A 27,863-nucleotide genomic window follows, 5' to 3' on the forward strand; every position below is an offset into this window, starting at 1 on the left:
ACACGCTGGCCTATGCTCCATCATTCTGATGTGTGCAAAGTCCTTTAATGAAACGCTGCATGAGCAAAGTCAGATGAGGCCCCTCCGTAACTTCACCTCGGAGTCTGGCAGTCACCCGGGTTCGTCGCGTCCCCTCTGCGTGCCAGCCTGCTACGCCAGGCTCTGCTGCTTGCCCCAGCTGGGCTGGGGCCGGGCGGGCGTCCTCGCTGCCACAGCCGGGACAGCTCCGGCTGTCTGAACACAAAACGGGGAGAAGCTGTAAACGTGGCACCACCGAGAAGATCTATTTTTGTAAAGTCATGGATGTTTCTGGTAAATAATGATGAAGGGAAAGATCAGCAGCTCCCTAAAGGACAACAGAGAGATGGAAATGGCATAAAAAATCCACTGATTGGCTCTTTTGTTCAAAGCACGTTATTTCTATTCCAAAAAAGCCAAACTTTGTGCTTTTGACTGTGACAAGACGGATAGAGGTACCCTTTGTGGCTAACATCAGCTCCTGAAATCTCCCCATCTTTCAGGATGTCACTGGAGAAGGTGTGGGTCAAAGAAAAGCAAAGGAAAACCAGTGTTTTTAACACATCTGCAGGCAGAGGCCATAAACCTGTGCCCGTGTCTTTGCAGATACAAAGCGCATTTCCCTGTGTGCCATTTCCTGGGCCAGATAGTTTAAGATGACAGAAAGCCTACGAATTGCCCTGCTCTGGGACTCGGGGGGGAACAGCTGCGGCTCGGCAAGGTCAACAACCAGAGCCTGGTCGCTTTTTTAGCAATTTCTGCATCCTGGGAGAGACGAGCCCACACCCCAGGCCGCCCGCTCAGCACGGGGGACGCAGAGCACCCGGGCCGGCCCGGGAGGGAAAGGCAGCCGCGGGGCTTCGCCCAGCACCGGCCCCCCTTTACCGGAGGCCGGCCACAAGCCCACTCCCGGGGCGGCCGCGGCCCCCGGCCCCGCCGAGCCCACAGGCAGCCGCCGCCGCGGGCAGGCATGCTGCCCGGCAGCCACAAGGTGTCAGCCTCGGGCCGAGCCGGACGGCGGCTCCCCGGGGTGCGAGGCCGCGGCCATGCCGGCCCCGGGGGTCCCGGCTGTGGGACACGGCGCTGGGTTCTCCCCGCCCCGGCCGAGCGGCGGGTCGCGGCCCCGCGGGGCAGGGCTGGCGAGAAAATGGCTGCCCCGTAGGCGAGGCCTGGTGAGGGGTCGGCGCCCGCAACCACTCTCTCCCTCTTTGGTACTTCCCCCTCTCTCAGTGGTGTGGGATGACAGAAATAAGTGCATTATTCCTGACTCCTCCATTCATCAGAGGTGCCAAAGGGCCAGTTCATTGCAAAGGCTGCTGTCTTGCGCTGAGTTCTTTAATCGAGATTTCAAGGGAGCTAAGCACTTCGGTAGGAATTAGGCACCTAAATACCATCAGAGGCTGAATCTGTATGGTTTAGGAGCAGAAACGCCACTACAAATCTCTGGGACCTGTGCTGCTATGTTGTTCTGAAATCGCACTGCATCAGGTGGCCCCATTCAACATTGTGGGGCTGCAGAGTTTTACACCCACTGTTAGCAGGTGAATTTCTTGCTGGACTGCTCAAACAACACACTTGGATCTCCAAATAAATGATCTCACACCGAGGTCCCCGCCACATGAGCCCTCTCATTCCTGTGGGCAATCCTCTAGTCTTCTGTTCTCCAGGCTGTGACGCCCTGCTGGGAAGCCAGCACACAGGATCTGGCAGCTCCAGCAAACCTGGAACCAGTGTGCTGGTGGACTTTGCTAAAACTACCCCAGTATTTTGTTAAAGTGTAGCGGTTCTGTTGTAGAACAGCATGCATAATACTTAAAATAAGTCCCCTTTTATTGGTAGGAGACAGGAAACAACAGAGTGATTTACTTATTCCTAAAGTATGTGCCTAACTCATGGAAATTTTTTTTCCTGCTATGTGTAGTTATTTATGATGTCTAGAGAGAAGCCAGGTCCCAAAGTAGTGTTCCTTGTTCCCTAGGTAAGGAGCAGGAAACAGATTTCTTAGCTGTTCTTTATGAACTCTAGAGTTCATTTCAGATTGACATTCAGCTCTGCTGTGAGTAAACCTGTGGCTGCCCCTTTGCAGGATTACGACCGGCTGAGCAGTGCCTCAGAAAATGCTTTGTCTGCATTGAGAAACTTCAGTCCTGGAAAACAGTACATTTTCAAGGAAACAGTTCCAATCTGAGCAATGTTACCTGATCCAAATAATTGCACATGATGAAGATTTTTTGGATTATATCTGTTAGTCCCACGTAATTTCAAGATGATTTCTCCATGGTTCTCCTTTTATCTTAAGTTTGCAGACAAGAGGATGATAGCTGCTTCCCCCATGTATGGCCTGTGACACCTAGAGAGCAGAGATGGTGCTTTTGGCAGAAGAGGCCCCATTGCAGTTAACAGTAAAGTTTCCAGGACGTTCCATTCATTTCCATTTCATTTGACTCTGGGTCAGACTTCTATGTCACTGCTTTTACTCTGTTCTCTGAGGTATTTGTGCTTAAAGAAGGCCTCACTAATGAAGTTTCCTTTTCCCAAATAAAGAGCTACATGTAGATTTCCTGCAGAATATATACACCATAGAAACCAAATAAATAACAACAAAAAAGATGTATAAATATGCCTTCTTGTAGCATGTCCTGGGTCCGGCAGGATGTACAAAACACCGCTAACTTAAAGAGAAACAAATAGAACAAACTTCATTTTAGGATCAGAATTAGCCTAAATTGAGCATAGGAAACAACTCGAAAGTTAATAAATATACTCAAACTGACTATTTCTCAATGTCCAAACAGTTACTGTTTGAAATGCAAACAGAAATAAAAAGTTATTTCTGCAACTCTAATAAAAACACAAAGGGATAGTAGATCTTCAGTAGTAGTCCTGCATAATTCTTTGGGATTTTGGTGAAGGGCAAAAATGTTTCTTCAAAACTCAGCCAGATCTCACCCTGATCTTGCCTGAATCCCTGACAGTCCTGTTAGCTTCATTGCGTTTTCAACTTTCTTCTGAATAAGGGAGAAACCCATCTGATCTTGCTCTGGGGACAACCATAAGCAAAACAGCATCATGACCCACAGGTCACGTGCAAAGGTCTGTGCATCTTTATATTTCTAGGGCAGGCTCTGTCCTATATTGAATACACCCTTCCTCAGCAGCTGTGAAATAGCTTCAGACAGGGCCGAGCTAACGAATTGCCTGCTAATGCCCATCTGTGCTGATGACAGTAAGTAAAGGCATGGGTGACATGGTAATTTTTAATAGGATGAACGATATGTCAGAATACTAATAGGGCACTAAAAGGAGTGGTTTCCAGGGGAGTCACCTCATTGCTCAAGTGAAAGAGGGGACTATTCCCTCTGGCCCTTTCCTCAGAACTCCCAAGAAGTGTCACGTATAATGAGCCAAATCCCACAGCCTCCTTTGAACTGTGGCTTAATTGGGGAAAGTGCTTCAGAGCAAAAGAAGTCAATCCTACAAGCCACTGAGCTTCCTGAACCTCACTAAGTTTAACTTAAGCCCTGCTGAGTTTGGTAAGACTTGTTCAGCTGATTAATGGTTAATTATTTATTTTGCCTAAATAACCTCTACAGATGACAAAGCCCCTCAGGGTCACAGACTGTCCAAACAGTAAGGAAAGGCAATTCTAGCTCCAAAAAGCTTGTTGGCACAGCGTAAGGTAAATGACATCCACTACCTGTGGACTGGCAAAGTAATACTAGGAAAAAGTATGACCGTGCTGGTTTTGAGGTAGAGCTGTTTACCTGACCATAACCGTGGGAGAAATAAGTGGATAACAAAATGAGCAACAAAAATGATTGGAAGCATGAGCAGGCTTCCATGCAAAGGGAGATGTGAAAGGATGCAACTTTGGTTTTAAAGAGTGAAGGGGCATAGCTACAAAGAAGAACAAAACAATGGCAGAAAGAAATTAAAAATCAGTACAAGGTTTTTTTTAGCATTGCATCAAAACCTGAAAAAACTATTGCCACCGGACTTTGGTGCCAGAGGAATTTTTAAAAGGGTGACATGTGTCTACACAGGGAAGAACATTCAGAGTTATGTTTTCCAGAGCGCTATCCAGCTGTTAGCTGGTTGTGACTGGCAAAACATATAGATATATTCATGGTCTTGGCACCTTCTTCTGATGCTCCCGGTGAGTGACAGTCAGAAAGGTGTTACGGTTTGAAATAGACTTGGAGGTTCTAGGCAATTCTTTGTGGATAGGACAACCACTTGCATGAGACAAAACCAGAGCAATTCAATCCTGTACCTACACGGTGGTAAGCCCTGAAGGTACTTACACTCATTTTTTTGGCATTTTTGTGAGAGTTGTGGACCCTCAGTTTGGAGTAGTAAGTTTTACTGGCAATATACCTGAAATACATTGGCAAAATGTGTCCTCATCAGGTTTCTTCCAATGAAGAAACCTTACCATCTTTTCTTTTGCAAGGAACCCCAACAAAATTAATGGAACTATTCACTATTAAGGCTTGTTAATGTGAGAGCACATTTGCTTTACAGAAAGCAGCTGCAGAAGTCTTCTCTTACCAGCCAAAGATTTATCTACCTAACAAAGATTTATTGCTCTGAAGCGAAGGTTGAAATGTGCATATCTGTATATCCCAGTAATTACAGTGTGTGTCCTTTCAATTGCTTCATATATCTAGGCCTTTCAATGGCCTGATACCTGTATGTCAGACAGATGTTGTGAACTGAACCTCTAAGAGCCTTTGTGCGTAAATGTAATGTTTTCTCAGGGACATGCCATCACTGATATACCTGTTTTCAATATTAGTGTCATCCAAATCACGGGTAGGTTTGCTAGACAGTAACCAGTTATAATTTCACGAATTATAACTTTTATTATCGTTTTAAATTTCCCTCTAACCTCTGCCAGCAGTCACAGTTTCTTGTTCCTAACCCCTCCTGGAAGCTTCTAGCCCTGACTTGGAGTAGCTCTGCAAAGGTTGCTGTTGCTATTTGGTTCACCCTGGCAGAGGCAGGGATTTGTAGGAGGGAGGCTGAAATGTACAGGGAAGGGGAAAAGGCAGAAGCCTTGTGTCAGGCAGCTTCTGACACAATAGAAGCTTTCTCCACCAGTGGCAGATTTGCTGTTAGAAGATCCTTTACACATTCCTTCCCATGCCTTGGTCATGCTGGAAGCAAAGTCCAGCATGTTTGTGTAGCAATACTCTAGATGTGGGGCCAGAAACCTCCGTTTGAGAAGAGAGGAGGAGAAACTCGCAAATGATCATTGTTTTTTATTGCTTTATTCCAAATCAATGAACAATTGCATTTCCAGAGCAAAATTAACAACTGAAAACCTGACTCAATCTGACTCGATCGTGACCGATAGTTACCAAAAAAAAATCTATGTATGTAGATATAGATCTATACTCATCTGTTTATAGAGATGTAAGAGTTATACAGCAGTACATGCAGACATGAAAATATGAGATACCAAGCAAGCTCAGACCTCACTGTTGCCCATGGGCAAAAGGACAGTTTTTACTCCTGCTCTGCCTCTCATTGACAAGGTCTGGGCCTGCGTGCGTTGCTCCCAGGACAGTGACAAGAGGGCAGTTTGATAGCTACCAGACCTGCTTTTTCTTTGCCCTTGGTGGTTGCCTCAAGGCTGTGGTGTTTGCACAGCTTTGTCTGTGCCTGCCCTGCAGCTATTTTGGCCCACAAAGCTGACACAAAATTTGATGTTCTGAAGGTGCTGAGACCAGAACTATGGGGTCACGGCTGCTCAGCCCTCATTCAGCTCAGGACTGTGCGTACCTACCCCAGCTTTGTTTTGCCACTTGGGCATTTTAAGGTGTTTATTACTCTTGGTGCTAGGAAGTTTGAGCTCGTGATTGAGCTCTACAGGAGGTCAATGCAGTGTGGGACACCCTGTGGGCAGTGGTATGTGAGCACTATCCTGTCACTAAGCTAATCCAAACCCACGAGACCATGTAGTCCAGCATTGGCCTTGAAATGATATGCCCTGCCCTGTGGCTGCCTGGCTTTTGGCTGGCTCTGAATGCAGGCAGAACAAAATCACCTTTGCTGCTCCATGTTTTCTGGTTGTACAGGCCCTGAGTACAGGCCCCAGATGCTTTTGGAAAATAGGGCTTGGGGTAGACCCAGGGCATCTACTTTAGCTGGGACAGCACGGATGTGCCTACATGATGGGTTTCCTGCGGTGGTCTCTGAAGATTGGTAATGGGGCCGCGTGCAATGTGTAGGTAGAGAAGAGACCCCACGAGAGGGAAGGATGGTCAGCATGTTCATGGGGCAGCTGCCTAAACCCATCACTTGAGTGCTGGCAACAGAGGTCTTTCACCTCTCTGGCACTTTACCAGCAGGGAAGCATGATAATTCTCTTCAGAATCACAGCCCTGAGGTCTCTCCTGAAATTATACACATTATAAGATAATTAGATACATTATGAGAAAGAAGATTTTTAAAATCAAAGCAGATTTTGGCTCTTCATGTTGCAAACCAGCTGACCCGGTAGATGAACCTTTTACAGAAAGGGCCGTTGGTCATGTCAAGCAAACAGAGCTTTTTGGGGCCGAGGGTGCACCAAGAGGCTCTGCAGCTTCCTCTGTCTGTCCTGGGGATGGTGCAGCTCTGTCTCCTCGGCTGGGGTGGCTCTGTCTGTGGCAGAGCCATGACAAGCCTTCCTGGGGCCTTCCCCGCTTGGCTGGGGACCTGCGTTTGGGCTCATGTTCTTGACCCTGCTGGTGCTGCCCTGCGAGGGAGGACAACCCGACAGCTGAGGGCGATGGAGCGGGACTGGGTTATTTGTCTGGGCCTCTGGCCCTGCTGGGAGTCCAACAGCTTAGCGCACGGCTTCTCTGTCTCCTGCCAGGCGAGGCTGAGTGTCCTTTCCATGGAAACTTGGCGGGTGACGGGACGGCGGGTCCAGGGAAGCTGTCCAGAACGGTGCTGCTGGTGCTCAGGGAACACCAGGCCAGGTCGCCTGCAAACCAGGAATGTGGAGAGCTCTTGTCTTGGGCAAATCTTCACAGCCGGGCCGCTTCCCTGCCTGGGCTAAACTCTGGGGAGAAATAACCTTCTGGTTTACACATGTAGGCCTCATCCAATGTGGTGCACGTAGGAGAAAGCCCAGCCTGGGCAGATTAACGCTGTGTCCATGAAGCAGCGGGGTGGCTGCAAGGAGATGGACGCTGCCTCCCGCCAGCCTGGAGCCACCAGTGATGGAGCTGGAGGCTGGCACAGGTGTAGGAGGGTCACCAGTGTGCCCCATGTGCGGTCCTGGGGGGCTCAGCCCTCCGTTAAATAACCGGGAGGATAGGAAAGGCCCTCTTTGGGTTAATGCATCCATCCCAGCCTTGCTTCAGGAAAGTTTTCATTAGGGCTGGAGTGTTAGTGACAGCCACAGCTGAGGCTGCCAAAGTGTTTCCATTATGTTATATCTCCCTGTTTTCACTTGCTCGTGGCTATCCAAAAGTTTCACCTAGAAGGCTGAAATTTTCCAGGCCTCCTCTCTACCCAAAGGTGAAGGGTTGTTTTTGGAAGGTTGGAGCAAAAAAATGAGGGAGAAAAAAAAAAAGATTCATCTCTTTTTGAAATGGCAGCATACAGGCAGAGGTGATAATTTAAGAAAGCAAAATTTAATAAAAGCAAACAGAACTATTGCAACCTCAGAAATGAGTGACACTTTGCAATTTGGATGAATATGCAGTATTTTATTTCTTATTTTTTATTTGAATAGGTCCAGCTGACTTTCACTTGGTCTTTTTTTTTTTTTTGCTGCGTCCTTCCCTTCACCTCCAGGCATATTCAACCAATGCTGCCTGCCCGTGGCTCCCTCTACCTGCTCCCCCAGCTCTCTCTCCATGGCTGCAGGCTTGGCACTGGCTCTGTGACCCAAAACTCCTCACAGACCCACTGAGCAGGCTCGGTGGTTCCTGTGACCAGCGCCTTTGTAGTCAGCCTAGTGACCATTTTTGTCACCTGAGCATCGATCCCATGAGGTTCAGGGACCTCTGCTGTGATGGGCTCTGTGGGGATGGGTATGGAAATTACAATATCCTCCTTGTGGAGTTTACTGACAGCATCTATTCAGAACCATACATGGTTTGCAGACAGTAGGATATATTATATTGCATGGCCATGTAGCATGAAACTCTAGGTAATAAATTTACAATCAAAAAATCAATTAGCGTTAATAGAGTTTTTATTAGCACCAAGTGTAGGTGCTTTGATTATTCTGATAAGTGTGCAAAACAGAGAAGTCTGACGCTAAATAATCTGTAGCAATTCATCACGCTTTTTAATTCAGTTTACTTAAACTGGGGAGTCTCTTCCCCAGATTGTTCATCTGAAGTTGTTCTGAGCTAAACAAGGGTGTCAGTTCTACGTCTATGCAGATGGTGTACGGAGCGATACAGTTGGCTTACCATAAACCAGTTCAGATTTGAAAACCCACATTTCACAGTTCTCTGCAAAAGAAACAGCCAGTGATCTCATTAACATTTCCAGTAACCGCTAAAGGAAACCCAGAGTAATCCATTCACTCTAATGGATTTTTTTTTTCTTATATAACACATTGGCTTGGAGGTTTGCGTCCTGTTTCGGGTCGTTTTTCTTTGGAGGAGATAGAAGACCCCTGCTGCTCGTAGCTATTGGTGATGCTTCTTGCACTCGGGCAGTAACAGGATATGGTTTTGGCTGTGAAGGATCCATTCTCAGTCCCTGCCGATGATTGGTGGTGGAGCCAACAAAAACACCTAAGTCAATAAAATCAAGACCAAGTCAAAATGCTTCAAATTGGATAATTAAAACACAGGAGATAGACGGCTTCACATGTGGAAATGGAAAATTGGGATATGGAAATTGAGAAAAGAAAAAGACTACAGAAAAACTATCCCCTTCCTGCCTCCCCCACACCCCCAATCCACTGCGGTTTTGTTGTTTTCAGATGAGGACTTTCTCCCGACTCACACCAGGCTTAGCTGACTATGTTAACTGCTTAGGAGGAGATTTGTAAACGACCCGTTTCATAACAGTACTGAAAATTTTAAGATCTGACTTTATGTTCCTGGTCACTGCACAAGGCCCCAGAGCCCCTTAATTTGTGGGTCTACAAAGGAAGAGATCACCTGAAGCTTGCTGATAGGAAACGTTATGGGCTCATCTTAAATGTTATGCCCCTCCAGGGCGGATGAGCTCTATAAGCTGAAGGAGGTGCTCTATTTGAATTAAGATTCACAGCCCTAAGCCTCCCAGAACTAAGAGACAAGCCTGCTTGTTCAAAACCTCAGAGGAGCAAAGTCCTTTCAAAAGACAACCTGGTGCCATGGTGGAGGGTCTTTTATTTGGCAGGTTGGTGGCTAGATCACTTGCTGAAGTGTGGAATAAACCAGAATAGATCTTAGCCCAAGTGATTCAAATCTATATCTTCCAAGAGGAAGTTTAAAAAATCCCTGCCAGACTAGGCCCTGCAGACAAGAGAAGCCAGAAGGATGCTTATTTTGTGGAGAAAGTTCCGAGGATCAGTTTGGGACCTTTGTCCCTAATGTAGTAGTGGCTGTTCATGGCTATGGAGACATCAGTCATGACAAGGGCAAGGCTGGATTCCTCGCAGAGGGAGGATTGTGTCAGCATGAGGACTCCGCAGGTAAAACTGGAAGGATCTCAGCATCTGTTCATCTCCTGCCTCTCTAGGATAAGCAGGTTGTGTTGCTTCTCAGGGGATGGGTGCAGATAGGCACTCTTATGTGTATATGTATGTATTGATATGTTTATATGTGCATGAGCCTCTATATGACACAATTTGTACTCCTTCACTGTGCCTAGTTTTAAGCTTTCGGAAACTGAGACTCAGGTGGATACCAGCACATGAGAAATATTGTGTAAAACTGCTCATCAAGAGAAGAATCATTATTAATGTCCCTTTTCATGCAGGTAGGCTGAGGCAAAGATCAGGTAATGGGACCAAGGAAACATTAAGCCTCCTTGGCTTCAGGAAAAGAAAAATTAAGAACTGCAGTGGAGGTCACTGGCTTGCCCTGAGGCTACACGTACCCTTTCATGTTGTACAGCCGCAACAGAAAAGGAGTCCTCAGCTTTCTAGACCTGCTCCCTGGAACTTGAACTTCATGCCTGTCAGCATGTCCTGGTTTGAGGTAGAAGTCTCTCAGCTGAGATCCTGTTTCCTAGACACAGATTGTGAAAGAAAGATCCACCTTGAAGGGGATTTTTCTGGTGGAAAATACAAAGGCGTAAGAGAAGAACCAAGCTGTTTATCTAACTAGGGGGAGCGAGGGAGAGGAAAGTCATGATTTCAACAATGTTAATGGCTAAGTGAAGGAAGGATACAGAGGTGCTAGCAAAAGAGGGAAAATATGTGCAGAAAATGTAGAAAGTAGAGCACGGCCAAAAAATACACAGTTCCACCCAAAAGGAAACTGTACATAGCTCTAAGACATACTAGAGAAAGCAGAAGATGTGTTAACAGAAGAGAAAGTGGAGAAGAAAACACCAGACATCACCAGCCGGCATCATCTTGACTGAGAAATTCACAGGCAAGTTCTTCAGTGCCAAGAAAACACAGCACCGGGAATTCAAAAGACGCTTTGGTAGCAGGCTCTGACCCCCTGGTGCTGAGCCCTTCTCAACTTCTGACGGATGCCGCTTGCTGGCAAGGGCATCGCGGCACATGCAACATGTTCGGTATTCTCCTGGGCCACATAAGCTTCTCCATCAAAATAACTGCTGTCTTTCAGCTTGTTCCCTGTGAGGGAATAAGCTTCCCTTGGACCGAAGCGCAATATTTCCTGTCTGCTGCCTGCACGCCATTACACCATCTCTCCTTACCCGGGGGACCGTGGCTCTGTCTGTGCTCCAGAACGGGTCTGCCCTCCAGCCTTGGACACAAACGGGCCATCGGTCCTGAGCACAACCTTGGTAGCACCAGGAAGGGAACACCCCCATCAGCACCAATGCCAAGGGCTGCCTGATTGCGCCCACCCGTGCTCAGCGTGGAGGCTGAACTATTTGCTCCACAGCCAACGTGCATGAACATCAAGTGTTCATCCGTGGTTGCTGCTGCTGGCACGTGTCTACCTATACGTGTGCACTCATTTCTATGCAGATCTAAGAGTGCAGGGCAAAACCCTGCTCTCTCCAATAGCCAAATAAGTCTGGGGATGCTGATGAGGGTAGCAGCAGGGTACCAGGGGTGGAGAGGCACAAAGGCAGCAGGCTGTAATATGGGGTGGTCAGGAGAGGTGAGGTGAGGCTTTTGGGTCCCCGCAACGACCGTTTAGCACTGGAGGGAGGAGCTTTGCCTGCAGCAGCTGACTTTTGTATAGCTGTCTCTAGGAATGTAGATAAAGAACACTTCATACTGGGAAAAAACAACTGTCTAGTTTGCTATTGGCACTTTTCACCTTCCATTTCTGAGCAACTGACTCGACTCTGAATTCAGCTGTGTCTGGGACAAGGAAAGCAATTCCAAAGAGACTGGTAATCAAGGAGTCCCTGCAGCTTTCTAACCATAATAAAGCACATTCTTTTACTCTTCTTTGGACACTTACAGCAAAAAATCTGCTCTCTAGTAAGAGAGTTGAAATCTGGAATGTCTATTGCATCACTGGAAGGAAGCCAGGCTTGCAGCAATGTAAGCGAGCGAAAGATCTGGCAGACAATCAAGATGCAACATTATAATGAAACTTTGGGGTTGTTTCCTTTTTAATTTTGTCCTAAGCGGCTGGTCCATGTTCTGCTCTCACTTTTTTATCTGATGGCTGTCATGCAGCAGCAGTGTGCCTGAGATCAAACTCAGCCCTCTAGGTTTCCATTCCCCTCCTAAATATGAATTGCAAGATGGCAATAAATACTGGAATAAAAATGATATGTAATTTCAGTGACAGAGAAGTAAATTGATGCTGAATGTATATGACACTTTTTCAATTTTCCTCTTGTTTTTCCTGATAGCATTTTGTGCTAAACATTACATTTGCAGATGCAAAATTTAAAGAACTCTTTATCTTCAGCACTGAGAAACATAACATGTAATTTGTGGCTTCAGCCAAGAGTGATGGCCTTATTAGTAATGGGAATTTACTGATTAACTGCTGTTAGCAAAACATCATCTTCAAACCCGTTAGTCTGAAACTGGCAGCCGCTCTGTCGGCAGGAGCTTTTTTATTTCATCTCGGGGGAGTTCTGTAGAAATATTTCTCATTTAAACAGCTTTAGCCTTGGCCTTTCAATAATTTTTATGGTCTCAACTAATAGGTTAACAATTAGTTAAGAGCAACTATCAGCTTAATGTCAAGTCATTCACAGGGAAAAGTTCAAGGAGAGAAGTAACGGTATTTCAAAAGATGGTTTATTTTCGAACAAAGAGCTCCAGTCTGTTGGAGGAGACAGGGATAAAAATGAACGCACGAGAGAGGTTGAGAAATGGGAAAGAAAGGTGTGGGACCCATGGAAAGCCAGGAGAGGGTCTGCTGAGGAGCAGGGTGTGCTGGAGTGGCACCACGGTGCCAGGGGTTATCTGCACTCCCAGCCCCCAGCCCCACTTGAGGAGGCTGTTGCCGGCACGGCGGCATGGGGGCACGTGTTTTGCCTGCAGCCTGGCAGGGCTTCGCGCCCTGCAGCATCTCCCAGCTTCTGATTTATCTCTGGGGTTTGATCCCTGCCTTCCACCCACCCCTGTCCCTCAGACCCAGCTCTCCACCCATGCTCAGGATTCCTCTTTCTCCTTCACGCTCTTTCGGCACTAACAGGGCATTGAGCGAGTGCACGAGGGATATGTCTGTTCTTCCTCTGAGCTTCTGTGCCAGATGTCACCGTGGTGTATAAACAGCTGGTAAGGAAAGTCCTGCTCAGCCGTCGGTGGCATGTGTGCCATCAAGACGGCATTGTCAGATAGATGTGTTCATTAGGACCAGTCTCATTGTCAGGGCATGAATGCGGGGTGCGTTTTTTTTTTCCTCCAACAGCTCTCACACAGACAGATCTTGGAGTCATTTACAGGGTTGGAAAAGTGTGTATCGTTGCCTCCAAAGGAAATCCCTGCTAAATCTCTCTGATTCTTCTCATGGATGTGCAGAGTGAGTCAAGGGCATGGGAAGCCACTCCTGTCTCTCAACAGCTTTTTCCAGCTTAATAACTCACCTTGCCTGGACATATTTCTGACCAGAAATTCTCCTCAAAACACAGGCAAATGAAGATCGTTCCTGGACATGTTCAGTGTAAGTGATGACAGGAGAGGTGGGCAGGCTTTCCTTGCAGAGACCTGAACAGGCTGAAATGCCCTTGGTACAGAGCAGCTCAGTTTTGTCTCGTAGTACCATGGGGGCTACATAAAACCTGATCACCTCCCATATCTGGGCTTTTGGAGAGTAGGTTCCTGACAGAGGTGTGAGAGGTGGGCAGCTGCATGAGCAAATGACTGAGTGGTCCTGTGTGGAGCATCCTCTCATATGGGGAAGGACAGTCAGGCTACTGTTGGCATCACACCGAATGATTAGGGAGATAAAAGAGCCTGCTATACTTACGTAGCAATTATAAAGTGCTTACAGATCCTTTGTTTGCTTTGGACTACAAGCTCAGGCACATGGTGTTTATATATACGTGTATATATATATATATATGCACGGATGTGTATGTTTTTATATGTACGTGTATATATGTTTTTTTTCATCCATTGCCTGAAGTGTAACTTCTATCCTGTGAGCTGGGCAGGGCAGGAGTGCTGATGTCTTATTTCCCTGTGTGATTCTTAATGGAGCTGGGACCTGAGCCCCAGCTGGGAGCTTCGGAGAGAAGAGCAAAGGAAGCTGCTGCACGGCCCGTGTTGCTCAGTGATCTTCGAGGTCAGTGCTGGCTTCCTGAAGTCCAGTCTACTCCATAGGCTTCTTACAATCAAAGGAAGAAGATTTTTCCCTCCCCCCAATATTTATTACAGACGGTGCCTGAGCTTCGAACCAGGAGGACTGAGCACTTTGCAGGCACGTAAACCAACTATGAAGTTAAATCGCTTCACCTTAGAAGCCAGGCTCTAAGTGACTTCACACAGCTCCTGCATATATTCAGTCTGAAGGAAACCTTCCTTCTGGCTTTAAAGTCTGGAGATAAAAGAGCAGTCTGGTGAAAAAAGGCAAATTTCTCATAGCCAGAAGAGCCCAAGTGCCGCAGCCTGTTGTTTAGGGCCACGAGGGAGGTGTGTGACCGAGGTCAGGCCTGATGTATGAACCGGGGCCTAGCACAGCGATCCGCTGCCCATCCACGGGGCACCATGACGGGGGAGAGGACACTGTGGCCATCAGCAGGAGCTGGCCCAGGGCTTCCTGCTGATTTTGTCGAGGCCTTTGGCTCTCAGCACTGGGACACGTACTTTCCTGCTCTTTCTCTTGTCCCCTGAACGGAGGCACAAGCGAGAAGCCACAGCTGGGGCTGAGCAGCAGCTGGGTTGCTACCTACCTCACAGGGCTTCATCTTTGGTCTCAGCACAAAAAGGAATGGTGAAAGGAAAGACAACTTCAAAACATTTTTTAGAGTCTACCTTATATTCAGGGCTCATAAAGAGGGGCCAGAAATCAAGGGGTGACCTGAACCCACTTTTCTTTGCTATCATTTCTTGGATACGTGCAGCTACCTTTTCAATAACGCTAGTTTTTGCAGCTGATTTCTACCCGATTACGGAGAGCAATAAGAAGATAAGACCCAAAGATTATTATCCAGTGGCCTATTCTCGCTTTCACTGACATGGATGGCAAATTGACTTCAAGGGAAACTTCATCATGCTGTAGTGTTGATAGCATCATAGAGGAAAGTGTAATTAAAGGGCAAAAAAGAGGGGAATCATTCACTGCAATGTATTTCTTGGATAGCTAGAGCTGACTCTACATAACAGGGAAAGCATTTCTTACTTTCTAGGGGAAGTTTTTTAATAGTAGTTGAGCTGAGATTTTTTTGGCTCTTTTTCAGGCTTTTTATTGAGACATTGCTAGAGTATTCCACTAGCTGGCAGTGTATAAAGTGGGCAGATCAACCTTGAAATATTATGGTCTTGGGACAAATTTTCTTCTTGTTTTCTCCCCAGTGCAAATCCAGAATAACAGTAATGACTTCAGCTGAGCCACTTCAGTTTTATATCAGCATAAATGAGAGCAGGGTCTGCCCATGTAGATGCAGCCTGAGGGACTAGGCATCTGCCTGTGTGCTGCACCCTTGCTTCAAATTGACACCCTACCCTTAATTCAGCAGAGAACCAAAGAAACTGCTTGCCCTGCAAATGAGCATTGATGCTAATATATCACAGTGGAGATTTATCAAGAAGCTGACACCTCGGTATCCATCTCTTATTTGCATAGCAGAGAAATGTGAATAAAAAATGTGAGATTAGCTCTGCACTGGCCAGGGTAGGAGGCAATTCTGGCATTAGCAGAGCTGCGGACTCAGCCACAGGGAATTTGATAGGTAAAAATGCTTTGTGTGTCCATAAGCATGACACACGTATAAAGGCTGAGACCAGGCACTTATTTAAAAAATACAGTTTATTAGATAAAACATACATAGAACCAAGTAAATCCAATTCTTTATTAAAAATACAGAAATAATTTTGTAATACTAAAAGAAAGTACAGGCTTTTTCTATGAAACATAAATCTGAAAGTATGGGACATCCTTGCTTTTTCATAGCTGATCTCCCTCTATTCTACATTCTTAAACATACTGCATCAAATTGTGAAACCCAAGCAAAACTCCGTTGTACAAAATTAAGTATGTTAAGTCCAGTAACACTCAGTTTAATTAAGATGCAAGCAGTAGCATACAGCACACAGAACAGTAAATATACAGCTATACATTAAAACATGCCTCTATATAGTGATGGAGAATCCACTGGAAGGAGTAAGTTACAAATAATAAAAAAACAATGCCTGCAGGAACAATAGAAGAATCACAGTTTGACACTATGCTTGCAAAATGGTTGCGTATGTACTTAGACACTGTGTATGTTAAGAATGGATAAATTGGACCCACCGATACAAAACATGCTAATTCTACAGTTACCATTTTGTTAGGATGTGTGCATATGTATGACATGTACACACGGTGGGCAGGTGCATATCTGTGTACGTACATCAGACCTGAATGTACATACACACAGAAAGGCACACACCTCCACAGCTGAAGACAAATCACTTCAATAAAACCCTTTAAAGTGGGCTGAGAGTAATACTAATATGCTGCTTGTCATAACCGTGCTGCTCTAGGGCTCCACGCATTTTATTCTCGTGTTATTCTAATCCATAAACTCCACATTCATTTTACCTCAGCTCTCCATTGTTTGCATATTTGCAAAGTGCATACAGAACTATTCAGTATAATATAATGTTCACTGTTGGAGATTATTTATTAGGGGAGGTTTTAATAGCTGATAAACAGCAAAGTATTAAAGGGTTTGCTTTGCTTTTTAAATAAGTAGAACTAAGGGGCAGATGTCTTTTCCCTGATTATTGTTAGCATCATATGGTAACCCTGGCATAGTCAACAATATATCTTGTGTATCATCTTTAGTAACTGTTCTTGATTGAAAATGGAGAAGACTCACATTAGCAAAAGTCATTGGCATATAAGCTCTTTCTGTAACCCCCAATTATTTAGCACCTCCTGACAATAATGGCAAAATAAATTAATGCTAGAATATTGTGCTAAGTAAAATGAATGGATAGCAGAATGAGCATTAAGTGAAAGAATTACAAAGACTTCACAGAATTAGAAAATATTTAGGCTCAGAAAAACATGTCAAGTGGCCAACTTGGAACAAAGCTCAAGACACACTGAGGTCAGTGATGTGCAGGTGTGTGCTTGGCATTAAACGTCGCTGAACAGCACGGCTGGACTGGGACCCCAAAGCGTTCATGGGATAAGATGCTTTTTTTGCTTCTCTCTCATTGAAAGAAAGAAAACCAAATCAGTACTAAGGCAAAAGCGTGTAAAATAGAGAAATCCTGACTTTGACTCTGGTGGGGATAGACTGGATTTATATTCGCGTGAGAGAAGCAGCAGCCTGGGCAGGTTTACACAGCAGGACAGGAGCAAAACACCCTGAGAAGAGGGATGGTGCTACGCTTTGCAGATGGGATAGGAGGCACCGTCAGCGGGCCATGGACACAGACTTTTCTTTCCACTGGAGCCCCAGACAGCATCACTCATGTCATATAGCCCACAGGGCTGCCGTTAGCAAAGTTGCGCTGCTGGTGGAATAAACCCAGCTGCCTTTTGCCATCAGGAAGAGCTGGAGCTTGGTGGCACTGGTGTGGAGTAAAACCAGGCAGAATGATGAAAACATGTGAAAGAATCCCAGCCATGGACTTCCAAAATAAATCTTGCCTTATGCAGACCTTACACTGAGTCACGAGACCTAAGACTGCAGTCAACAGCATTCAAGCCCATAATCTTATCACTACAGCACATTTTTATTAAAAAGGAAATCTCGCTATTTACATTCTCTTTTTGTATACACACTGGCAGAGGAAGGAAGCCTGGTGAGCGAGTGCATGCCAGCTGATTTCTCTGCTCAGAGACCAGTCACGGAGGAGAAGCCTGTGCCGCATGCTGGATGGGCTCCTGCTAGCTCCTGTGGGATTTGGATAAGAGCAGTCACAAACGCATTTTTCGAATGATGTGAGGTGTGGAGACGTTGTCTGTGTCAGTATTAAGTGGTATGGACTGTAATAAGTTTGGGAGCGGCTGAATGCAAGGCAGTGTGTGTTTGAACCCTTGATTATAAATAAATTGTTTGTATATTCAGATTTTTTTTTTCCTCTCTGGCAGATTTTGTATATGATTGACAAAAATAAAATAGCTTTATGTATTTGCTTGATGTGTGATGCCCTTTTCTGAAGGTTGTACAGTACCATGAAAGAGATGGCGTTCGCCATTCAAGGAGGACAAGATTAGTATACAGTAGATAGGCAAAAAAGTCCAAGATTGTAAAAATACCTGCAAGATGCGATGAAAGCAGCCCTGCTTATCCAGCTGCTGCAGAAACTGAGGCTTATCTAGCAAATTACAGATCATATTAAAAATCAAAGCTAACACACTTTGAGTCCAATTAGCAATAGAAAAACTGATAGCTGTGCATACATTAAAAAAACCCGTGCATGCTTCACTAGCCTTGGAAGCTAAAGCTGAGGAACTGGAAGGGAGCTCGGAGCACCATTAAAAAAGAAGTGTGAGCAGGACTTGCGCTGTTTTGTGGCCTGACTTAAGGCTGCCCCTTTCCAGCTGGAAGAGAGCTGTTATGCTCTCATCCTTCACACTGTGTGGAAACAGAGACCTAGAGCCAAAATCTGATCTCATTCCCACTGGTAGAAGTATGCAGTAGCCCCACAGAAGCTACAGTCATTACTCTAAACTCGCACTTGTGCATCCATGTGTGAATCTGCCCTGCATTACTGCACGTATTTCAGTATGAAGGATGATGCTGTACCCATCGCAACGCCCGCTGCCACACGGGCGTCCTCACAGTGCTTGATGTAGGCTTACGAGCATGGCCTTCCCTCACTGCTGATTTCATCTGTCCCACCTCCGCCTCCCAGCTGGCCAACGCCACTCTTCTTCCAGCTGGGTGGCTCTTTCCCACCTCCTGCTGTCCTTATCGTTGGCAGTGGGCACCTCTTCTTTCCAACCAACTCTCCAATCCAGGCTGATGGCAAGCTGGCCCCTCTCCAGACCGTGGGAGTGACGCTGGTGGCTCTGAGCTTGGCACGCCGGTTGCCTGCACCTGCCTAATGGTGTGCCATTCGCGGGGCCAGGCTCGGCTTCGACACCCATCAGCAATGGGGCAAGAGCGGAGGATTCATCCCAGTGAGCAGTGTAACCGGGTCCCTTCCAACCTATGAGCATTTAAGCTGCTTGGACATCAAGAGGCAGCACGGGGAAAGATGGACGGAAGAGGGGAAAACTGCACTCACCCTGTGTAAAAGTGCTGAGCCTTTAATGAGGTATTTATTGCAAATAGCAATCGGCCAACTGGTTAAAAACCAGCCTCAAAAAGTGCCTTTCGTGCTGGTGAACAAAAGCAGTGGAAAGCTTTTTGTGCAAGATAAAGAAGAGGTAAAAAAAATACAGACAACCTAATTCAAAGATGTTGGTGTGTGGTACTCTGTCACAGCAGAACTGGTCCTAGGATCTCCTGTAAAGGGCACTTGGTTGAAAGGAAAGAAAGGGTTGCAGAAAACTACAGAGAAAGAGAAAGGAGAAACAAATTTGAGAATGGAAGAGCAGAGAAGAGCCATAAGGTAAAGAAGATGTTGCAAAAAGAGTGAAGGAGACACATTTTTGGTCACTGAAAGATGGAAAGGAAGGAAGAGAAGAAGAGATCTTGCCAGAGAGGACCTGAGGAGGAAAAAAAAAAAAAAAAAAAAAAAGAATGTAACTACAGTGGAGAAATAGGAAGGGAAAGGGCTGAGAAGGTTCAGGGGAAAGGACTGGAGGGTGGAGGATGACTAAGAGGGAGAAGAATGCTGTCAGGATAAGGGACTATACGACCTTTAAAAGCCTGTGTAGGTACATAAAGAAGGTGTGGGCAAGGGCAATGTGAGGAGCAAGTCAGATGTGGACAGCAGAGGGAGAAAGGTCGGGATATGGTGAGAGCGGATGGTCTTCTGGTTAAGGCACTAGATTCAGACCAGAAGGTCTGGGGTCAGCCTTCTGGCTTCACCAAAGGTGATTAACAGTGTTGGGAAGGAGGCAATAAGGTTCCCCCTCATGAAAGTTTTGCTTCATTTTTCTCAGTCTTCTGCTATTTTTACCGTATGTGTCTGGAGGAAAATTCATGCCATTGACTTCTGTCTGGTTTTAACCTTTGCCTGGAAAAGGGAAGGAAAACCACCTCTAGCAGACCCTTCCCCTTAAGCTGTCTCTTTGCCCCATGAGGCTGTCAGCTCTCCAGGGCAGGCTGAGTCCCTCATAATCCATCTGCACAGCACTAGGCACAATCTCTGCACAGCATTGTAACACAAATACCTATAGCAAGTTCTGATAACAGCAGCCTAACATACCTGTAGTTGAGCTGTTAGTAGTGTCAGACACAGATCTCATTGACACTGGTAAAGATGTGGAACAAGTCTACCAAATTTACAACAGCGTCAGTGGAAGACTGGAATTTAGATTGACTTCTTGTAAGCACATAGACTGTGTAAACTAGAGACTTTCTTTTACTACAAGATTTCTAAGAGGAATAAAATGAAAAGATGGTAAATATTAACCTGCTAAACAGCTATGACTGTAGCTGCTTTTTGAAGCTTTTGTGCCACAAAGGAAATAAAAAAGATCTTTTTCTTTTAATACTGTCTCATGCCAAGCTTGTCAGAAGCCTTCTGGATGCTACAACATATTAGCGATGCCATGAAGAAGACGGATAGGTTTTAGAAACAGTCATTTGGTTTCAGTGGAACCTGGACACATGGATCAATTCACAATACTGCCACTACAGCAAATGCTCAGGGCCATAAAACACATTACAGATCAGGAAACCATCAAAGTGAGGAATAAAATTAATCACTAGTCTTTCACTGCGTTGGATTCACTGCAATTCAGAAGCCCTTTCCCCACCCCTTCTCCCATGTTTCACCTGAAAGACACTAAAAGCTGTGAAACGGCTCCATTCTGAAATGTCCTCGTCTCTGTATTTATTGGGGTTTATTTTTTTTCCTATTCCCCATCCTTTTAGAGATCTCTGATAACAGGATGTTGGTTGCCTGCATTTTGTGCTCAGAAAGAAGAGGACAGCACGATCCCAGTCCTTTATATCACCTAGGGAAAACCACGGTTAATAAAGACATACTTCTCTATTCAGGGAAAGATCAGTTTCTGTATGTGCCCTGGAAAAGGGCACGAACTACATGGGAACACCACTGAAGCCTGTGCCTTGGCCATTTCTGAGGGCCATCCTTCCTAGCTGCTCTACTCTGCTTTTACTTCACTCTCTTCACGGCCTGTCCATGCAGCCAGGCAGGCTTCTCCAAGCAACGTGCTCAGACACACAGACACACTCACCGACACACGTACACACCCCTGTCCAGCCTCAACTGCTGCTTTTTGGCAGCTGCCCGTAGGCCGAGAGGAGCAAGGCTCTGCAGTCAGGGATGGAGACTTTCCTGAAGCCCCGTCAGCCATCCCCGTTCGGTTGTGGCATTGCCAAGAGACTCAGCTGTTTGAAGTATGATGAAGTGCTGTAGATGCTAAAGGAGCCAATAATCGTAGGTCACCGGGGTTGATTTCGAAAAGTTTTATTTTTAAATCCCACTGAGGGCTTCGCCTCAAGAACTTGTGGAAATCTCTCAGTGAAGTCATGTTCAGACCGGGGTGAGTTTCTGCCGAGCGGCACGGCTGAAATCCTCAGCGCTTTGCGTTGCTGCTAAGCGGGAAACCCAAACCACGCTCCGCAAAACTTGCAGCTACAACCCAAAATGAACAGGAGAAAGTGTCAGGATCAGGTCGATGTGCAGCTGGAAGAGCTCTCTACCAGGAAGCCAGCAGAGCTCCCGGGAGCAGAGGAGCAGGGCTGGCCGGCGGCGGCCGTCTCCGCTCTTTGCAAGGGGGGATGAAATAGCTTGTTAGGCTCCAGTTGCTGCGGGACGAGGCTGAAGCTTGACCTGCTTTATGAGCCAAGCCCTTACGAATCCAATAGGAAAACTTACGTGGACCTCGGTGGGACCTGGATTTGGTCTGGCGTGCTTTATTTAGCATTGCGAGCGAGGGAAACATTTTTCTCGAGCTTAAGTTGAGAGATTCTTGGGTTTCAGCTGAAGCCTTGTGGTGGCAGTGCATCGCACACCATCATTTCTTTCTTTTCCTTAAGTGAATCTTTATTTCTTCCGCACTTAGCCTCCGACCAGCACCTCCATGCCCAAACCCCAGTAAATCTGGCTGGCGGGGGACATCAATCCCCTCGGACCGCCCCATGCACACCCTGACCTACTCGCCCCTTCGGCTGCAGGCACCTGGTGGGGAGCTGGGGCTCGGGGAACGAAGGGAGACGAGACCATAAATTCACATCCGTGTAGCTGTAATGCCGAGGCGAGGGGATTTGCCGGAGCTGGTGCCAGAAGGAGCGAGCTGTGCTAGAGTCCATCGTATTTGTGAAGTACATATGTGATAATACCACTGCAACCACAAAAGAATTTACAGCAGGAAGCATCGCAGCTGTTGCTTATTAGCATTAGTGCAAATTACACAAAGCAAATTGTTAGCAGACATGTTTCCATAATATTTAACTCGTGGCAGCGAATAAAAGCGATTCTTTCTCAAGCAGAATTTTAGATTTCCAAGGGGATGGGTTTCCAATTGTCCATGAAGGGACCACGGATTAGAAGGCAGCGTGTGACTATCGCAGGGACTTGGAGGCAATGTGTGCGCAGACTTGCCTGCTTTCTCAGGTAAAAGGGTGCAAATTTAGGACTACTTTTCTTGGTGTGAGAAGCAAAATCCACACGGCTCCAGCCAACTCAGTTACCAGTGGCAGGGGAGCAGCAGTGCGTGGGACCTGCTCTGGAGCTGTCGTGTTAAGGCTTTGCACGCAGAAACGTTTGGAAGGGGAGAGGGGCTCTTGCTGACCTGATATTTCCCTGAATTTTTACCCCAAAGTGCCTATAATGAACTATTTCCCTAGCAACCCCAAGCGGGTTGATGTGGAAGCAGCATGAGCCAGCGGAGCAATCCTCTAACACCAGCTCAGAGGGGTGGGTTGGTGGAAAGCAGAGACAAAATCTGTGTAGGGACGGACAGACATGCCAGTGGCTGATTTTGGCACTGTGGTACCTGCTCTTACCCTTGGGTGCCTCCTCTGCTTCTCTCCTTGCTGCTTGGGAAGAGCCAAGCCAGGGAAGGGAAGGGAAGGGAAGGGAAGGGAAGGGAAGGGAAGGGAAGGGAAGGGAAGGGAAGGGAAGGGAAGGGAAGGGAAGGGAAGGGAAGGGAAGGGAAGGGAAGGGAAGGGAAGGGAAGGGAAGGGAAGGGAAGGGAAGGGAAGGGAAGGGAAGGGAAGGGAAGGGAAGGGAAGGGAAGGGAAGGGAAGGGAAGGGAAGGGAAGGGAAGGGAAGGGAAGGGAAGGGAAGGGAAGGGAAGGGAAGGGAAGGGAAGGGAAGGGAAGGGAAGGGAAGGGAAGATGTGTTGCTGGAGTCCTGGTCCTGCTTTCCAGCTTCTGCCTCCCCAATGCCACGCTCCCATGCTGTTATGTCCATCTTGCCTTGCAGGAGCAGTGCTAAATGCACCAGGGGATTGTTCATGCCCCTGCCACTAACCCCACAAGGGAATTGTTCATGCCTAAAGTTCATCGTCCATTTTCTTATTCTTTTGCTGATTATTGCTATTTTTGCTAATAATGTTCCACTTAGCAGCCATCCTTTCCTTAAGAAAGAAAGATGTGTGACTCTTGAAGACTGCTGACAACCTATAGAAATCCAGCAATCAATTTAAGGGCAATAACAGCCCAGAGTGATGCTTTACATGCCAGTCTCAAGGGTGCCTGGCTGCATTAATCATGCTGAGCCGAGCTGCTAACACTGCAAAGGCCGCCGTGCTCCTCAAGCAAGAAAGTGGGCTCAGAGCAGTGGAAGCATTCCCATGGGCATTTCTGGAAGCTCAGTGAAGGCTGGCAGGGGAGGGAGGCATTTGTCAGCGTGGGAGAAGAGGCTGTGACAGCGGGTCCATGCGAGGGCGGATGGGAGAAGCTGCTCTGCCTGGGACCACCGGCTCTGCTGCTCCTCATGCTTTGCAACAGGAACCTCAGCAAAGGAAGAGCTCTCCTCAAACCCTTTGAATTTGCTCATATTGTGTGTGTGTGTGTGTTTAAAGCAAATGCCCACAAAGTACTGAAATTGATTAAAGCAAGCGAAGAGCCTCCTGATCCAGCTGTGAGTGCTGAATAGCAGAAACCAGGCGCATGTAGTGCGCACCTGGGGGCAGGCGCATCCACCCACCTGTTTGCAAGAGTTCAGAAATACAGCTTGGTTGGAGGCAGGCTGAAGTGAGAGCTGTGAAGAGGAAAGCAAGCAAAGCAATTTGTTCTGGCAACGTCTAAAATAGCAGCTAATTGAGAGGCGGGTGACATGCCTCCTCTGACTCTCGAGGGCTTGTTCCCAGGAAATGGCCTGACACCCTCTGCACAGCTTAACCACCCTCCCTGGCAAGGCTCGAAAGGGAAAAATTGGTTATTAATAGCAATATTACTGCAGTAATGTTTGCCCCCTAATTGCCTTTTGGAGAATAAACACACAGTGAGGGATTTCGTTTATAAACTTTACTCAGATGTAAAATGAAGTCCCTAAACACCTCCCCTGTAAAAGGCAGTGCATTAAATATCATGGCCTGAATCGTCCTGTCATGCCTAGAAGTTTCATATGAAATGAGATAGATAGCACCATTGACTGTATACATTAGATACATACATGAAAACGACATCAGCACACTACATGTATGAACATCGTTGCCACTAAGGAATCTAGAAATACTGCCTTGGTGTTACTGGGCTTCGCAGCTGCAGTCTCTGCAGTGGGAAGGTGGAAGACAGAAGATAGGTGAGACACAGAGCTGAATGGGAATGACTCTTTTTCAGGAAATTATGTAGCTCTGTGGTTTTTTTTTTTTTCCACTCTCAGAACAAAAAGTGAGGTTACAGACTCTTTATGAAAATACAATAAAAGGTAAAAATCTTTTCTAAACAAAAACGCTTCGTTTCCAAAATGTCAAAATGATGTTTTGACGTTACCAAAAACTACAGTTTCAGTTAAATAGAATTTTACATTTGAAAGTGACGTGATTTTACGAAGTTTTGCTTTTGACAAAGTTGTATTTTCCAGCATTAAAGCCATCTGATAAATTCTAACCAGCTCTGACTACCTGCTACAGCAAGGTGGGTTTTTAAGTGGAGGAATTTAAATCATCTTTTGGAAAAAAAAAAAAAAAAAAAGGTTAATTAAGTTCCAAGGTATGGAGAAATGTTTGTCAGAGGACATTCTGAAGGTAATACTACTAATACAGCAATATTTTTTTATGTATTTTGGGAATCTTTGTGGGAAAAGATTCATGTTTTAAAAATGCAAGAGTGGAAAATAAACTGCACAGTTTTCATGTTGATGTGAAGTGGCTTCTGTCTCAACCAGATATCTGGCTGAACAGATATCCATTCCGTACCACATGGACACAAAGAGATGCAGGTGGGGGTCCTAAGTATCAGCATGCTTAGGGTCCAGTATATTACGTCACTGGGTAATACATGACTTTTCATTTAGCACACTTGTTCAGCTAGTCATCTGGGAGTTGTTTCAACATGAAGACAAGATTTGCTGAAAACTGGTCCAATTTCCAATTCCAATTCTGCAAACATGTGTAGGCTGCAAGGATTTTCATGGTTAGGTCCTGAACCGGTACCTTTTCATAAGAGTTATATTCTAGCAACATGCATCAAATTGAATTGTATTCCATTAGTATTTTTGGTAATACCCATAAACAGCCTCGGATGGCTTGACATCTTGTATATTATCAGGCCTCCAGTTCAGTTGAACTCCCAGTTCAGTTGAGGTGTGCTCTAAAATAACCGGCATGACCAACAAACATTTGCCACCACTGCTTGTCATGCACCAAGGGGTTTAAACCTCATGGATGTGTCCCTTCATCATCTTTATTTGTGAAGGATGAAGTTGAGGACACACCCACCCCACAAATTGCCTCCTTGGCTTTTGACCTGTCCTTCTCTTAGCCTGGCTGCACAGAGTATCAACGAGCACCTTTTAGATTTCAGTAAGAGGCAGGAGGGCATTACTTTGAATCCACTTGAGACTTAAAGCCCAGAAAAGCTGCATATGTACTGAAAGCAAGCGTGCATTGCCCTCTGCAGCAATGCAATCAGGCACCGACCCTACAGCATCTGCCCCGGACCTGTCCACAAGCACAGTGATGTGCCTTGCCTTGCCAGCTTCTCATGGGGAATGCTCCCACCCGGCCCCCTCACTTTGCAAAAGCACAAACGAGACCAAAAACAGAAATTCTGCTTTTTCTTAAAAGAGTGCCAAAAACCATACGTCAGCCAGAAAGGAAGGGAGACGACAGCTGAGTACGCCAGACACCATGGGAGCCATCCACCCCCTCTTCGGCTTAACGGGAAACATCCTGTCAGAAATGCTTTCTGCATTTGGGCTTTTCTTGAAATAATTATCTGTAAACGGTGACGGCTTATCCTGCTGGGAGCCTGCGATTCTTTGTCAGTATTTAGAGATGTGCTGGCTGGGAGAGTTGCGATGGTCAAAGCTCATCAGACAGAAAGCACCGTGTCATCAGGGCTCCAGCCCCAAGTCTGTTAGGGCTGCTCCCTCTAGTGGGAAAAAGTACTTCGGCTGCAAAAAAATCCCTCAATCCCACTTTTTTTATCCTTTTTTTTCTCCTTTTTAAATTTTCTTTTTTTTCTTTTTTTTCTTTTTTCCCCCCTTTTCTTTCTTTCCTTTTTTTTTTTTTTTTTTTTTTTCATTTTCAAACTGCAGAATTCAAGTTTTCCAGATGATAGTGCAAGACACAGGGTCATTCCCATCACAAGACAGAGGACCAAAGGCCACCCTTTCCCCAAAGCCTTGAGCACCGGCGGTGGAGCTGGCACCCAGCGGTGGCCCTGCAGCAGGTGCAGGACCCTCGGTTTGTCTGCCAGCAGTCCTCAGCGTACACCGTCGCTGTGTTTGCTTTTGATTTCCCACTTCCGATTACAAAAATAGGACTTACTATAATCATAATAATATCAATGGTACAAAATAAGTATATACTTTTTTGGCAAATTATTAACACAAACAACCCAAAAGCTCCCATTGGATTAAAAAAATTGTGAAGATGCACAAATGTTAAAAAAGGCAAAGTCTTTGCTAAAAAAGAGGGGAAAACAATCTGCAAAATAATGCATTTCTGTAAGGCAGCACGTTACCTTTAGTTTTCTGTCTAGATTTAGGTCAGGTTCTGCTGTTGTTCAAGAAATTGTTAGAACTTGGTTTGCTTGAGCTTATCAATGTGGTAGCACAGTTTCAGCGCAGGTCCCAGTTTCAGCCCCAGGTATTTCATGATCATGTCACTTTTCAGCAGCAACAAAGCATTGCCATCAATCTCCTGGTTTCAAAAGAGAGAAAGAGAATCAAAATGTGTTAACCTCCCTTCCAGCACTGCGAAAGCAAGACAGCAGAGCTGCGTCCTGACGCATTAAACAAGGTGAATCAGAAACAGCATGTCTTAGAACAGAGCTGGCTGAAATGCCAGGAATTCTGAAATTTCATTAAAAAATTGAGAGCTAAGGTAGGAAAAAAGGAAGCTCTAAAGGAGGCTTTAATCAAATATTACTTTTGTTCTTCAAGGAGCTCTAAGGTTCGTCTATGTTTTCAATTACTTGGCATAAAATCATGAGGATTTTTATTTTTTAATTTTTAAATCAGGGTTGCTCTAAACCCAATTCTGAGAAAAAACAGTTGACCTTAAGAGAAAGGAGTGAGTGATGGAGAGACAGAAGGATGTGGCCTCATGAACTGCTGATAGCACACCCTCAGTTCCAGCTTTGTCCCTGATTATCTACACATTTCACATATCCCCAGTCCTCTTACACCCAGTGATATATATATATATTTCTTGAAATGAAGACAGTAGCAACATATTTAATTGGATTTATTAACAAAATTTATTCAAATTTAATTTTACCCTCATCTAAGTGGTGGAAATTGTCACCAAGTTCAGCTCTTTATCCCAGACCTGTTGGCTTGAAAACCTTTTGTAATTACGAAGTTCTTGTACTGAGCAGAGGATAGCACCGATGCACAGACACAGGACACTGTCTTA

General features: G+C 45.8%; 1 protein-coding gene across 4 annotated transcripts in view; it reads right to left on the reverse strand.

Moving 5' to 3' along the window:
• Nucleotides 1–2: 2 nt before the first annotated feature.
• The window catches only part of SCML4 (Scm polycomb group protein like 4), a 90,091-nt gene continuing 62,230 nt past the window's right edge, over nt 3–27,863 (reverse strand). For 3 of the 4 annotated variants that reach the window (XM_083830188.1, XM_083830190.1, XM_083830189.1), the window contains one exon: nt 23,110–27,146. In XM_083830188.1, coding sequence (XP_083686314.1) covers nt 27,021–27,146 — 126 coding nt within the window. In that variant the 3' untranslated portion in view covers nt 23,110–27,020. Of the gene's footprint in view, nt 17,638–23,109; nt 27,147–27,863 lie in introns of those variants that run through there. The other variant, XR_014582023.1, reaches the window with a different exon arrangement.

This window comes from Anser anser (assembly GCF_964211835.1).
Source record: "Anser anser genome assembly, chromosome: 3".
Lineage (NCBI taxonomy): Eukaryota > Metazoa > Chordata > Aves > Anseriformes > Anatidae > Anser > Anser anser.